Source organism: Aethina tumida, chromosome 2, assembly GCF_024364675.1.
Source record: "Aethina tumida isolate Nest 87 chromosome 2, icAetTumi1.1, whole genome shotgun sequence".
NCBI lineage: Eukaryota > Metazoa > Arthropoda > Insecta > Coleoptera > Nitidulidae > Aethina > Aethina tumida.
This window is the reverse complement of record NC_065436.1, coordinates 25,683,061-25,696,623: the sequence shown is the minus strand read 5'-3', so window position 1 is coordinate 25,696,623 and position 13,563 is coordinate 25,683,061. Positions and strand designations below refer to the sequence as shown.

The window sequence follows — 13,563 nt, the reverse complement described above, 5'->3', positions numbered from 1 at the left end:
GTAATGCATCGGCCGGGAATCGAACCCGGGCCGCCCGCGTGGCAGGCGAGCATTCTACCACTGAACCACCGATGCTTGTTGAAAGATTTGTTTACGGCCAGTTTGACTTTCAAATACATGACCTATTAAATCAGAACGTTTATCATATTATTAATTATGCCTCTTAAAATAAATTTAAGTTAAAACATCTATATAACAGAACAGAGCATCAAAAGAAAGAGTTCATCATCTAGATTTTATACATTATCCTTTCGAGTAGGTAATCTGCCCACTCAACAAAATAAATATTGTAAATTTTTATTCTTTCAGAATGTGATTATTTCTGTTCCATCGAAAATTCGACCATATACAGTACCAAAAATGCTCTTCGTGTCTGGATGTTGTAAGAGATGGATGCACGACAAAGAGAGAAAAATTTTGCCCGGTAGTAGGAATCCCTACTCTCAGATACAATGCGCCGTGCTAGTGCGCCCTTGCGCACAATATAAATTAATCTTTGCAAATGCATATAGTAACTCTCCATATGCGATATTAAAAACAAAAATAAGTATTCTAAAAATAAAGTTCTTTTTCAAAATAAAAATGTATCCCAAAAATTAAATAAATTAAATAAATGCATAAGTAAAAAAAACTAGAAATAATTAAATCAAGTGTTCAAAGACACCGACTCGTCTGCGGAGACGAACCGCATGCTAAAGGCAGCAAAACCAAATGATCCCCTCCAGTCAGTCCGGCCCGCCCACATAATTGCATGTATATCTTTCTTTTTTGTTTACAAAGGGGTATTGATGTTCCGTCTCAATACGCGAGTAGACACGTTCATCATTTTTGATACTGTATGTTATTTAAATTATCAAATTGTACAGTATTCAACATTATTGACAACTAAATTGCTTCTGTATTTTCCACTTAGTTTTACTATATTATTTTGGTATTCAATATTGTTTAATTGTCACAATATATTTTGAGCTTCAGTTACTCTGAAACACGTTTATAGTTGTTTCTTGCGTCTTTTTCACATTTATGAATCCAAACACATTTTATAGATTTAAGGTTTAAGTTATAATTTGGGATTACATACTCATCATCTAATTTTTTGAGAAATGGGTAAAAATAAGAACGTGAAGTATTTCTGGACCTTATTTAAAATACACATGATAAAGAAATTAATTGCATATATTGTTGGTAATCGATACTAACTGATATTTTTTTTCAGACTAGCGACCTGGACACGTTCTTGTGCAAGCAGGAATGGGAGCGACGTCCGGAGGAGCTCGAGAAACCGCGCAGGGACAACACGTTCCAGATCGAGGACTTCTTCGAGTCTGCTCAGGCGCATGGCCATCAGGCGCCCGCCATGAGCTATGTCTCGATGCGAAGTCTACCGCCGACGGCGCCCGCCCAAGACGACGACGTGTTCCTGCGCCCGCCCCTGTGGGAGGACATTGCCAGCAGCATACAGAACATCGATCCCGAGAACGCGAACATGCTGGGCGTGGGCGCCGGCCAGGTCAAACTTGAGGCAGTGGACGACCTGGGCGTCGGATGTGCCTCGACCCCCTCCCCCCTTTTATCGCCCCTAGAAATTAAAACCGAAAAGGTTATTATTTAATAAAGTGGCTAGTGGAATGGATTATTTATTGAGTGTTTGTACTTAGGTGATACAACAGCCTGGTCCGACGTTACACCTAATGGGTACGCCGACCGGTCAGTACCAACAACCCCCTCAACCCACCAGCCCGCACTCGGGCCACTCGCAGCAACAGCAGCACTACCACCCCCAGGCGCAACAGCCACCTATGCACCATGCGCCGCCCCACAACAACAACACTCACCCCCAGTACAAATATAGTAATAATGTGACGGGTCCACCCGGACCCACACAAGCCGGAAACGCCCTTTACTCAATGAATAGGTAAAGAACTAAGTAATTATAAAATATCAAACTGACTTCTTTTCGTTCAGATTTTCAATTTCACCTCACTAAATTCAATAAAAATAGCTGAATTTATTTGGTCTAATCCTAACAACATAATTATTATTTTATCAATATAATTATAATCTTATTGTTTTTACTTATTTTATGAAAGGAGTCATTTCACTGTACTATCTCCATTTATCTGCCCCTTTGTTTCGTGTTTCCTTTTCCTTCTCAAAATCGATGAACCCCGCTCTCTGAATGGGTGGAGACCGTTGACGTTTAACGCGCCACCACCAATCTGATTTGACCTCGGTGTCGTTTTTCCAGGCTGATGTACGTGTCACCCCTGACGCCCCCCAGTTCAGAGCCCGGTTCGCCAGGCGGCGCGCTACCCCGGCGGACGCCCCCGCCACCCTATCCCGCTCCCGGCTGCCCCCAACAGACCCCGCCCACGGTAGTGACGAGGGTGGCGGGCGGACCCACCGCCAAATACAATCGTAGAAACAACCCCGAACTGGAGAAACGTAGGATACACCATTGTGATTTTATAGGTACGTTCGTTAATGGTCGTTTCTTCCAACCCCTTACTTGTATTAAGGACAAATGATTTCTGGATGTCTAGACTGAGTTCATTTATTGGGAAAGCATGTAATAGAAAAACGATATATTTATATCTGTTATTTTTAGTTAAATAAATATTTTCACAACGTAATAATAATTTAATATCCTTCAATATAAACAAATAAACTGAGAAAATTAAATAATTAACCTTATTATGCTAAATAGGCAACTACTAAACCTACTAAATTAATTTAAATTGAATAAGACAAAAAACAAATTAAGATATTTCCCACATTTCCATTTTGTATATGGTAAAAGTGGTTGTTAAACATGTTCCTTATCAAAACAAGGTGAAAGCTAATCATTGAAATATCTAACACATTTTCAAAATCTCTGGCAATAAATCACAAATTATATACAAGTTTGTTCAATATTGATTTGTTGTGTGATACGAGTTGGTGTGATTCAGGAAGAGCTTTGAAACTTTCCTGAAATTCACATCAATGCAAATAATATGCGATCGTTCCTGTTCCATATTCATCCTGGCGAAACTGAGTCCTACCTACATTTTCCGCTGAACAATCAAACCATACAATTTGTACGGCACAAATGAAATGCAAATGGTACATTTGTATGCGATGGAATTTAAAACACACGTGAACCCATATTTACCCGTTGCATCGGCGGACAACGCCGTGGCACAGGAGAAATTTCATAATTTACACGTGGGCGTTTGGAAAAAGTTCTGTCATTAATTTCCTGATTAGTATTCTGAAATGCATTAGCATTTAATCCAATATGCATATCGTCTGTATAATATTAACGTTTTTATTTTTTTATTTACATTGTTTATTTGTTCGAGAGTGTTTATTTGATTTTTATGTCTGATCCGGCGGCGAACAATATAATCGGTAATTGATTTTCTACGGTGTCTGATTGATATTCCAATTGGAAAAAGAACCAGTTATGACAAGAATATGTTCAATTTATTAACTGGAAATGACTTTTTAGAGCGAGTGGGTTGTTAAGTGAGTCACAAACTGCAAATTGTAATGATATGTAACATACATATTTATTAAGTTTAATATCCGTAAATTACTGAACTTCAGTTTATTTTAATTTTACAATTATCCTAACAGAATCATTAATTTAATCAAATTAAATTTACTATATAAGTATATATTCATATTCTCTCCATCTATTATTTGATGATTATAATTTAATTTTTATTTACAGGTTGTACAAAAGTTTATACTAAAAGCTCACACTTAAAAGCACATCAAAGAATACACACAGGTAATTACAAATATTCAAATCAAAATAAGTCTTCTACAACAGTACATGATTCATGTTCTAATAATTATTTGCATTTTCTAGGAGAAAAACCATATCAATGCCAGTGGCCCGAATGTGAGTGGCGATTCGCACGTTCCGACGAGCTCACCCGCCACTACCGGAAACACACCGGAGCCAAACCATTCAAATGTGGCGTCTGCGAACGTTCCTTTGCCCGGTCCGATCATCTGGCGCTGCACATGAAACGTCACCTGCCCAAAACGTCCAAATGAGAGCAGACAGTGTCACTGCTTACTATTAATCTAACACTTATTATTTATCGAACACAAACATTCCTTCGCAACTGGGCCGGAACAAATTTCTCGCATCCCCGACGCATATATCACTGATGGGGGGTTGGAGACTCGTTTTGTTTTTGCGTTGGACATTTAGTCCGAGATGAATTTGTCCCGTCCAAATATATACGATCTCAACATTAAATCGTTATTATTTTTTGTAAATTTTATCAAAAGAAACGTACCTCATCACTCGAATGCCTTGAATTAAATTTTAGAGGCCTTTCCCAGTGTACTTATAACGTAAATATTCTTAACATAGATCAGTTTATAGATATTAAAGAGCCTTCATACTTTGTGATTCAAACTGTGTGTAACCAGTGGTTTATTATTAGAGTTGTCTTGTATTTATAGAAAATGTGTATTTTGGAAATAAGGCAAATAAAAAAAATCAATGTTTTGGTACAATAAGCAAATGAGAGTTTGCATATACTGTTTTGAAGGTTGATTTGCCTTGGCCATTTTGTTGTTTAATAACGCTATATTTATAAAGTTTATTTTGTTTTATATATTTGTAAAAACTAATATTATTTTGGTTGTGAACTATTTGTTATCACTAGCTGTATTATTTGTAAATTTGAACGATTTTATTTTTAATAATATTGCCATCTAATTTTACCCATTATTTGTGATTTTATATATATAAATATATTTTTATTGAAGATTATTTTATATGTATAGTAGTCAGAGTTTGTCTCCTTAACAAAAAATGTTCGATAAATTAATTTTGTTGTGGAAACTCGCAGCACAAAATGACAAATTTTGACTCCTGAAATGTCGTATACAATGTTCAGTATATGAAGTTACCAAATATGTACACTGAATATTAAAAACTGTACATAAATGAGAAACTGACTAGAAACTAGTCAAGTAATTCCAATATTTGTAAGTATATTATTTAAGTTAAAATCTGCTATGCATATCTAGTATATTTATATCTTTAAATGTAAGTACTTTAAATACACAAATCTCTTTATTAACATTTATTTGTACTTTATGTATGTTATTTATATGAATAGAGCAAGGTAGAGTACACATAATGTAGTTAGATTGTTTTTTTTTTTTAATTTTGTATAATTTCACTTAATACAGTTTTATTTTTAAAACTAGTTTTATTACGTATAAATACTGTCCATAAAAAGTCATGGGATACAAATCATAATTCATCACCATTACTTTCTTTTTCAACTGCACACCTTGCATACAAGAAAAAAGGGGAAATAAAACAAAACATTATTAATGTCATGACTATTATTGCAAAACAATTTAAACACAATTAACATATGTTGTTCTCAACAAATACAATTCAATACATTCATGGCAGTTACAAAAAAATACAAATCTATAACAAGATACAACAGTACCTAGATAAAACATTTGTTCGACACAATATGGATAAAAGTCCTTTTATTCATAGGACAAATTAACTAGTCCAAAGCAGGTTAACCTTAATAATAAACCATTATTTAAATTGTTAATAACATACCATAAAATATATTTTTACTTTTATTCATTTTTAATAAATTATGAAACATTTGAATCAAGTGTAATTTTCTTAGAAGTGTAATTGCTGAACAAGTCAAGTAAATATTGTAATCACATCAATAGACTGTAAAAAGACAACAAGTTTAACAAACTTACAAAGAACATTCAAAATTGAGCTCTTGTTTACAATCACACTATTCAGAATAAATTAAGTTGTCAATTCCATAATTTGAAATCTAAATCTAAACTTTTGTATTTGTCTTTTAAAACTCACTAATTACCATTAGTCTTGTTATTGTTATTTGTTACGGCTAGGATAACTGTGTGTTGACCACCAACACTAACACGGAATACCTTGCGGTCAACTAGTTGTTTACTTTTGACCAGAGTGGGCACACATACATCATCTTCAGCACCCGAACCCAGGATTCCTCCGTTACCCATGCCCCAAGAGTACAATTCTCCTGCAAAAGAAAGATTAATATTTGTTTTAACAGACTGTACTAAAATGATTACCATCTTCAGTCACTGCAAAGGATGAAGAAGACGCTGCTCCGATGCATATAGTTTTTTTGTCAGTTAGCGTTGAAACCTCGACTAATTCCTTGGCATCCTCGCAGTTCTCTCCTAATCCTAATCTTCCATATTCTCTACGACCAATCGCCATAACCTTCCCCTCAGTTGTTAGTCCTATGGTGTGATGCTGGGCACATGTTATCATATTCCACTTGTATTTGGAAAAGTCTTTGGACATGACTGGCATGTATTGAGGTCCCACAATATCAAGGCCTGGAGAAACCATCAATTGCAACTCCTTATTGGAAACATGCTGATTAGAACTTACCTAATTGGTTATAATTGTTCAAGCCAAAGACATAAATATCATCTTTATCTGCCACTTTACAAAATGTACCATAAGAACCAGCCCATATATTGTCAAAGTGTAACTTTAAACTGGGTTTTAAAGATATAGGAGCAGGCTGTAGTAATTTTTCTGTAAAATGAATTAATTATACATATGTAATAATAATAAATATGTAAATAAAGATATTATAACATTTCACCAAAAGAATGGCTGCATATTATATCTGTTGTAGAGATTCATTTGTCTCTAATATAATAATTATTATTAAATATAATCTATCATTTGCCTCATAGGCCATACATATATAATTATTATGAATTAAACATATTTAATTTAATGGAAACAACTAACATTACAACATAAAACCATGCTATTTATTTATTTTCCACAACCCATGCAAAATCACATAAGCCAAATAATAATAAATAATAAAAAAATGCCTTCTTCTGGCTGATGTGTCCATACCTACTGCCCCCTTACCAAGACCGGCGCGGGCATTTCTTGTGCTGCCGCGCTCAGACGTGCGTCCGAGCTGACCTTGTTCAGCATTCCCGCATGTATACACCTCGCCTCGGTTGGTAAGGAAGACCAAGTGATCAGATCCAGAGGCTATTTTCACAATGTGGTGATCCTTGATAATTTCATACGGCTCTTTCTCATTACCGCGCACTGTCAAACCCATACTTCCGTGTGAATCCTTAAAAAAAAATTAATTCATGTTCAGTTAATTAATGAAAAATCAGATCCAATATAAATATACTTACCCTAAATGTACCCCAAGCAAACACCCTACCATCATTTAATAAAACAGCTGTGTGAGAATCTCCTGTGGTGAGTTGTATAACTTTTCCTGGCAATGCAACCTCACCAGCTTCAAATTCATCATCTTCTCCAGTTGTTGGCCTTCCTAATGCCCCCTCATCATTACATCCAAAAGTAAGCACCTAAAATTCCCCAATTGTATTTACAAACATTAACTGATATGTATAAGCATTTACTTTTCCTTCACTTGTCAAACAAGCTGTATGCATAGCCCCACCACAAGCGTCAACAATATCATGTTCGAGATTTACAAGAGTTGGCCTTAATTTTTCAAAAACATCAGGTCCAAGACCAAGCTGACCTGTCTCGCCGGCTCCAGTCACAAGCAGTACTCCTTCAACGTTAGTTTCTGGTATTTTAGCACTATCAAGTGTAACTGAAATAAAAATAAACAATTCAACATTTGATTTAACTTAAATGAGTTAAATTTTTACGTACATTTCACCCTCTTGGCTCTGTTTGTTGCCGTGGCGGTTGTACTTGCTCTCCTTCGCTTTGTGGCCATCGTTAATAGAAAAAATACTAAAATATAAAACGCAACATTAGGGCATGGAAAAAGTTAGGTTATTGAATGAACTTACCTTAAGTTTTACGGATACTTCACAATATATACAACATAAAATATAAACAACAGTCAAAGATACAAAATTAAGTCAACAGTAGTTTGGGGTCAACAGTTTTGGAAGTTTGTAAGCGGGAAAAGAATCAACTGAATAGTTAGGACATCTGCCGGTTAGAGTGTTCAAAATAGAATGACCAATAGACCTCTCTCATATATGCAAGACAGAGTTGAACATATAAATTCATGTAAGTGGAAGCGAGAGGTAAATAAGATTCGCGCGCAACCTAACCTGTTCGTTTCCACACAAATCAGGTTCCAACTTATTTTGTCTTCTTCCTCTACAAAAAGTGCATCATAGTTTTTCTCTGTCGTAAAAATATTACGCATTCATTTTAAAGACTTCAATATATGGTAAAAGATTTACCGAGACTTATGACAGTGGTAGTATCACAGACATTGTCTAAATAAAATTAAAATTATGTTAACAAATATAGTTAAAACTTGAATGTACTGTACACATCGGCAACATAGCAGAGTATGTTAAGCAAAGAATATAACCATTAATATTTCTTTATAAGAATCAAGTAATAAGTTTTATTACCGATATAATCTAAAAGTTTCATTCGTTTCTTTGGTAACCATAATTCAAACAAATAATGTACCATAAATTGTTGGCGCTTTTAGCGGCTAACTTCACACCACTTTACTGACAATCAGTCATTTGTTGAGGTTAAAAGCGTGTTGCCGTGCCTGTATACCGTTAAAAATTCGCAGTTTTTTAAAATGGCATTGCGTGTCCAGTTCGAAAACAATAATGAAATCGGTGTGTTTTCAAAACTCACCAACGCTTATTGCCTGGTTGGCATAGGCGGATCAGAGAATTTCTACAGGTAAACATAATACGAACACATTGTGCAATATTAATTAATTACTGTATGTTGTGTTTCAGTGCGTTCGAGGGTGAGTTACAAGAAACAATACCCGTTGTCCACGCATCATTGGCGGGATGTAGAATTATAGGTAGAATGTGTGTTGGAAATAAAAATGGTTTGCTGGTGCCGAGCACCACTTTAGATACAGAACTCCAGCACATCCGAAACGCACTTCCAGAATCAGTTAAAGTACAGAGGATAGAAGAGCGATTATCCGCATTGGGAAATGTTATAGCATGTAATGACTATGTAGCCTTAGTACACCCTGACTTAGACAGAGAAACAGAAGAAATAATTGCAGACACACTGAAAGTGGAAGTATTCAGACAAACCATTGCCACCAATGTTTTAGTTGGATCATACTGTGTCCTAAGTAATCAAGGTGGATTAGTACATCCTAGCACAAGCATAGTTGACCAAGAAGAACTATCATCTTTACTACAAGTGCCTCTTGTGGCTGGTACAGTAAACAGAGGTAGTGAAGTAGTAGGAGCTGGCCTTGTGGTGAATGATTGGTGTGCTTTTGCTGGCATGGATACAACTTCCACAGAACTTACAGTAATTGAATCAGTCTTTAAGTTGAATGAGTCTGCTCCATCAAATATTACATCCAACATGAGGGCTACTTTAATTGAAAGGTAAATTATTACTGTTTATAAGGTGATTAATGAAGTAATTAACTTACTTTTTGTTGCAGCATGTCATAAATTATAAGAAAATATATTTCCTGTTATTTTTTATTAATATGGATGAGTCATCAATGTTTTACAACAGCATTGTTTTAGAAGATAAACATGAAGAGCTAATAATATTATGTGACTTAATATTTTATAAAAGAAATACAAGACATTCATATTTTATTTTACCTCAATGTTGTTGGATAATTTTGTAATGTTGAATAAGTATAAGAATTTAAAATAAAGATGCATTTTTGTTTACATTTTTATTAATAATAATTATATATTACAAACTGCAAAATCTAATACAATACTACAACCTAAACTACAAATGAACCTATTTTATTCTGACTTAGGTTTTTCTACAGGCATAAAATACATTATCATTCTACCAAGTATGGCAATATTAGCGCAGAATAGTGAAACACTTTGAATCCAAATGAGGATGAATGTGTTTTGGCCCTGAAATTCCAAATAATAAGCCGGCAATAACCAGGCCCCTTGCGCAATAAACCACACGACTAACAACAATATGGCACTTTTAACAGAAATTTTGATTTGCCATAAGCAAAGTGGCAGTATAGCCATCACCCAAACAAAATATTGTGATGTTAAAACCGTATTATAGATCACCATCACGATAGTCTGAACCAAAATTCCAAAATTTAAAGAAAATTTATTTAACCCGTAACGGAAAGAAAACACAATCAAAAGCAACAATTGTGGAAAAACTATTAACACTTTCTGCCAAATTCCGACATTTTTCACCCAGGCCGTCAAATAAAGCAAATAGAAGTACAAGGAAAAATTATGTCTTGTGTCCTGTCTAGTAAAATGAAAGATATATGCTTCATACAAAAATTTGTAACCATAAATTAAATAAAACGTTCCAGTTAAGAATGTTAAAGATAAAATACAGCCAGCTACCAATTTCAATTGATTCCAGTTAGGTACTAGATATAACAAATATTCCTTTTTAAAAATTGTTTTACGTTCGTTATGATTATATGCAGCTAATGAATTGCTGAGTTTATTACCTACGGACTGTTCATTAATTGATTGTCCTTTGTTATCAATAGCTGGCAGTTTTGAATTCCTTTTCAGTCTCCTGTCTTCAGTTGTATAAAATGAAAACTTGCTCAAAGCCATATACATTGTAAGACTATATATAATAGGATAAACTCTAAAATGTATTGAAAGACCATGAATCAAGCCAGCTGCAAAAACTTGTCCCTTACATTGCAAAAAATATAGGGTGAGTAATACAAAAAACCCTGCCAGCGAATCGCAATTTCCTCTAGTACCAATTGCTATAGTCATTGGATTATACAGCCAGCACAACATGCTTATGTTAGAGGTTCGATCGATGACCTCCACATTTTTCTGACGATTTTTGTTCTTGTACTTCAACTTTTTCTGATTACTGTTGCTTGGTTGAGTTTTCTTTACATACAAGTCATACTCATGTAAATTGTGTTTGACAATTTTTCGTATAAGTAAACCAACAATAATATCAATTATGCAAAATAAAACTTTCCCAAAGCATGGATGTAGAATAATGTTTGGTATTAACAGGCCAGCTAATATTGGTGAGTACCTATATGTATGGCGGTTGTAGGGTGATCTGTTATTCAAGATGTGCCTGGACGCATCCGTGAAGACCTTATAATCAACGTCAGTATACTTAACACTAGAATTTTGATCATGATAAATGCCATAACCTATTAATATAAATCTAAGTACTAAGGACAAAATTATATGAATTTTGTAATTAATATTTACAAATTTTTGAATTGCACTCATTTTTAACAATCCGACTTAAAATTATTTACTAAATTCTAGTTTTTAAGTTGGAAGCAGTTTTTTGTAAGCAACTTCTAAAATTCTTAAATTCCTCAACACAGTCATTTAAAGCAACATTGTCTCTTTTCAAAACACATTGAGCATAATTTGTGGCTTCTTTACTACACTTTGCTAAAATCATAGGGAATTGTCTATATCTATTCTTAGCTTTTTGAACTGACTCCATGCTTATTTTTTGGTAAATCTAGACTTGTGCTCTCTTTTAATTTGTTCCCAATCTATAACTTCAGTACTAAAAAATGAGTCATAAATTGGTTTGGAGAAGAAAACTAAGAGTGCAGCAGTTGTAGTAACACCAACAAATAGCCTGGGATACCTATGTATGAGCCCTCGATTATTGTTCAATACCCTCTGCTTCATGATGAGGAAGGTTTCCCTTCATAGTCCATTCCGTGACAAACAAAACTTTTATCCTTCCAAACTTGGCAGCACTTTTTCATTTCCTCTATTGCATAGTCACACTTTTCTTGCTGATATCTGTTAGCTGCATAAAACAAACATTTTGACTTACATAATTTCTTTAAACGTAGGTTATGTGTTACCTTTTAAACAATCCTGAATTTTACAAGCGAACGGCTTGCAGGGATCTTTTACGGGCATGAAACACTATATTTTTATCAACAACATTAACGTTAAAATAGACTTATTGGAAAAATTCTCCCGGCCGGAAAAATCCGCATGAAAGATTGGACAAACAGTGTTGCCACACCAATGTCAATGGTTGCAAATTGCAATCTTATTTGTTGAAATATTAATCAAGGTGTACTTGATTAATATATTCGTCAAAATGAACAGCTCTTTGTTTATTAAATGGCTATGTAACCCATAGTCACGCTGCAAACAAAAGTAGCTATTTCTTTCCGTGCCATAGTCATAACCCCAAATCCAATAAGAATATAAACAAACAAAATGGTCAGAAAACGCAACCGAAAGAAGTACGAGAGCGACGATAACGAGGAGACTGACAGCGAAGCCGAAATTCCGAACGTTGGAGCAGCCGCTCCAAAAAAATACAGCTTGAGACAGAGGAAACCGACAAGTTTCACCGAAGATTATCAATATGATTTCGAATTGGATGCGGATATTGACAAAATATGTTCGGATAAAGATGAAGACTTCGAGTTTGAACCAAAAACAGAAACTCCAAATCGAAAGAGAGAGGCACCTCTTGAAATACATATAGAACGAAATGAAGCCTCCAAATACATAGACAATGTATATATCAAGCCAATTGAACCTGATTTTTCCAATCTGGATGAAGGTGAACTTATTGACTTTGAGGATATTATTAAGGCTGATATCGTGGTAAATAATAACATGATTGATTATGAAAATTTAATTGAAAAAATTGAGATTAAAATACAACCACCTTCTATAACTGAAAAAGTTGTTTCACCTAAGGTTGGGAAGAAGAGGGGCAGGAAACGGAAATGTAAACAACCAACTGAAACAATTGAAAATGGACTAAGTATTTTTGAACATTTTTTGACCCCCATCATGGATAGTACAATTAATTCAGACACATGCAGCAGTGATGATTTACCTCTTGCTACTATGATGAAAAAATATTCAGAAGCAGAAAATTGTCATCAAGGATCAGAGATTCCACAAAATAGTGATACACAGATAAATGGAGCAGTGAATGGTCACACTGGATCAGATTTTTTAAAACTAGAGTCTGTTAATGATGCATATCCAAATTCAGGTAATGTGGATGATGATGATGATGATGTTATATTGATAGAAGAAGAACCTAAAATCATTGTTTTAGATGATTAAAGATTCTATTTTGATCTGTATTATATAATTTTGTATATAATTGAGATGAGATTATAAATTATTGTGTAATTGAATTGGTAAAAAAACTCTTTATAAGTGCAATATATGTACAATTTATGATTAGTCTGAAACTCAATATTTATTGATTTGTGATATTCAGTTGAGAGCATTATGTAGACATCAATTTACGTATTTTCATTGTAAATATCATCAAAGTTCATTGATTGAAATTAAATGTGATTACAAGTACAATGTAAGATATTTTTTTTTATTTCAAAATCATTCCAAAATTAAATATATGCATGTATAATAAATAGGTATTTAATTTTTAGCACTTTTTATCGCTTTTGAAATTGTACTAGAAATACAAAGTCTTATGTCTCCGAGCGACTCTTTTATATAATAACTACTGCAGATTCGTTGCCAGGAAATCAGAAAAATTCCATAGCTTTTTTGTATTAAAAT

The 13,563-nt window shown here is 34.2% G+C and overlaps 6 protein-coding genes across 9 annotated transcripts in view; 3 read left to right on the top strand and 3 right to left on the bottom strand.

The window, feature by feature from the left end:
- The window catches only part of LOC109609001 (dendritic arbor reduction protein 1), a 109,981-nt gene extending 104,353 nt beyond the window's left edge, over window positions 1–5,628 (top strand). For all 3 annotated transcript variants that reach the window (XM_049963755.1, XM_020025614.2, XM_049963756.1), the window contains exons 2-6: window positions 1,217–1,600; window positions 1,659–1,915; window positions 2,249–2,472; window positions 3,719–3,778; window positions 3,860–5,628. In XM_049963755.1, coding sequence (XP_049819712.1) covers window positions 1,217–1,600; window positions 1,659–1,915; window positions 2,249–2,472; window positions 3,719–3,778; window positions 3,860–4,050 — 1,116 coding nt within the window. In that variant the 3' untranslated portion in view covers window positions 4,051–5,628. The remainder of the gene's footprint in view (window positions 1–1,216; window positions 1,601–1,658; window positions 1,916–2,248; window positions 2,473–3,718; window positions 3,779–3,859) is intronic.
- LOC109608982 (regulator of chromosome condensation) lies at window positions 5,347–8,158 on the bottom strand. 2 transcript variants are annotated; one of them, XM_049963754.1, is made up of 8 exons: window positions 7,867–8,158; window positions 7,724–7,807; window positions 7,462–7,661; window positions 7,228–7,407; window positions 6,944–7,160; window positions 6,443–6,592; window positions 6,115–6,387; window positions 5,347–6,062 (listed from the first exon to the last, which is right to left on the bottom strand). In XM_049963754.1, exons 2-8 carry the CDS (start codon window positions 7,788–7,790, stop codon window positions 5,872–5,874), a joined length of 1,278 nt encoding a protein of 425 aa, XP_049819711.1. In that variant the 5' UTR covers window positions 7,791–7,807; window positions 7,867–8,158; the 3' UTR covers window positions 5,347–5,871. The 2 variants fall into 2 exon arrangements, with proteins under 2 accessions (XP_049819711.1, XP_049819710.1); XM_049963753.1 differs by having other exon boundaries at window positions 6,929–7,160; window positions 7,867–8,156.
- A 390-nt stretch (window positions 8,159–8,548) lies between these two features.
- On the top strand, window positions 8,549–9,717 carry LOC109609005 (eukaryotic translation initiation factor 6). Its single transcript, XM_020025617.2, has 3 exons — window positions 8,549–8,737; window positions 8,797–9,417; window positions 9,477–9,717. Exons 1-3 carry the CDS (start codon window positions 8,631–8,633, stop codon window positions 9,484–9,486), a joined length of 738 nt encoding a protein of 245 aa, XP_019881176.1. The 5' UTR covers window positions 8,549–8,630; the 3' UTR covers window positions 9,487–9,717.
- On the bottom strand, window positions 9,706–11,400 carry LOC109609003 (GPI mannosyltransferase 1). Its single transcript, XM_020025615.2, has one exon. It carries the CDS (start codon window positions 11,257–11,259, stop codon window positions 9,799–9,801), a length of 1,461 nt encoding a protein of 486 aa, XP_019881174.2. The 5' UTR covers window positions 11,260–11,400; the 3' UTR covers window positions 9,706–9,798.
- Window positions 11,277–12,020, bottom strand: LOC109609004 (uncharacterized). The gene is made up of 3 exons (XM_049963759.1): window positions 11,862–12,020; window positions 11,636–11,803; window positions 11,277–11,551 (listed from the first exon to the last, which is right to left on the bottom strand). Exon 3 carries the CDS (start codon window positions 11,483–11,485, stop codon window positions 11,288–11,290), a length of 198 nt encoding a protein of 65 aa, XP_049819716.1. The 5' UTR covers window positions 11,486–11,551; window positions 11,636–11,803; window positions 11,862–12,020; the 3' UTR covers window positions 11,277–11,287.
- Window positions 12,021–12,074: 54 nt separating this feature from the next.
- Window positions 12,075–13,355, top strand: LOC126264715 (uncharacterized). Its single transcript, XM_049963757.1, has one exon. The coding sequence runs from the start codon at window positions 12,229–12,231 to the stop codon at window positions 13,096–13,098; it is 870 nt and encodes a 289-aa protein (XP_049819714.1). The 5' UTR covers window positions 12,075–12,228; the 3' UTR covers window positions 13,099–13,355.
- The last annotated feature ends 208 nt before the right edge of the window (window positions 13,356–13,563 follow it).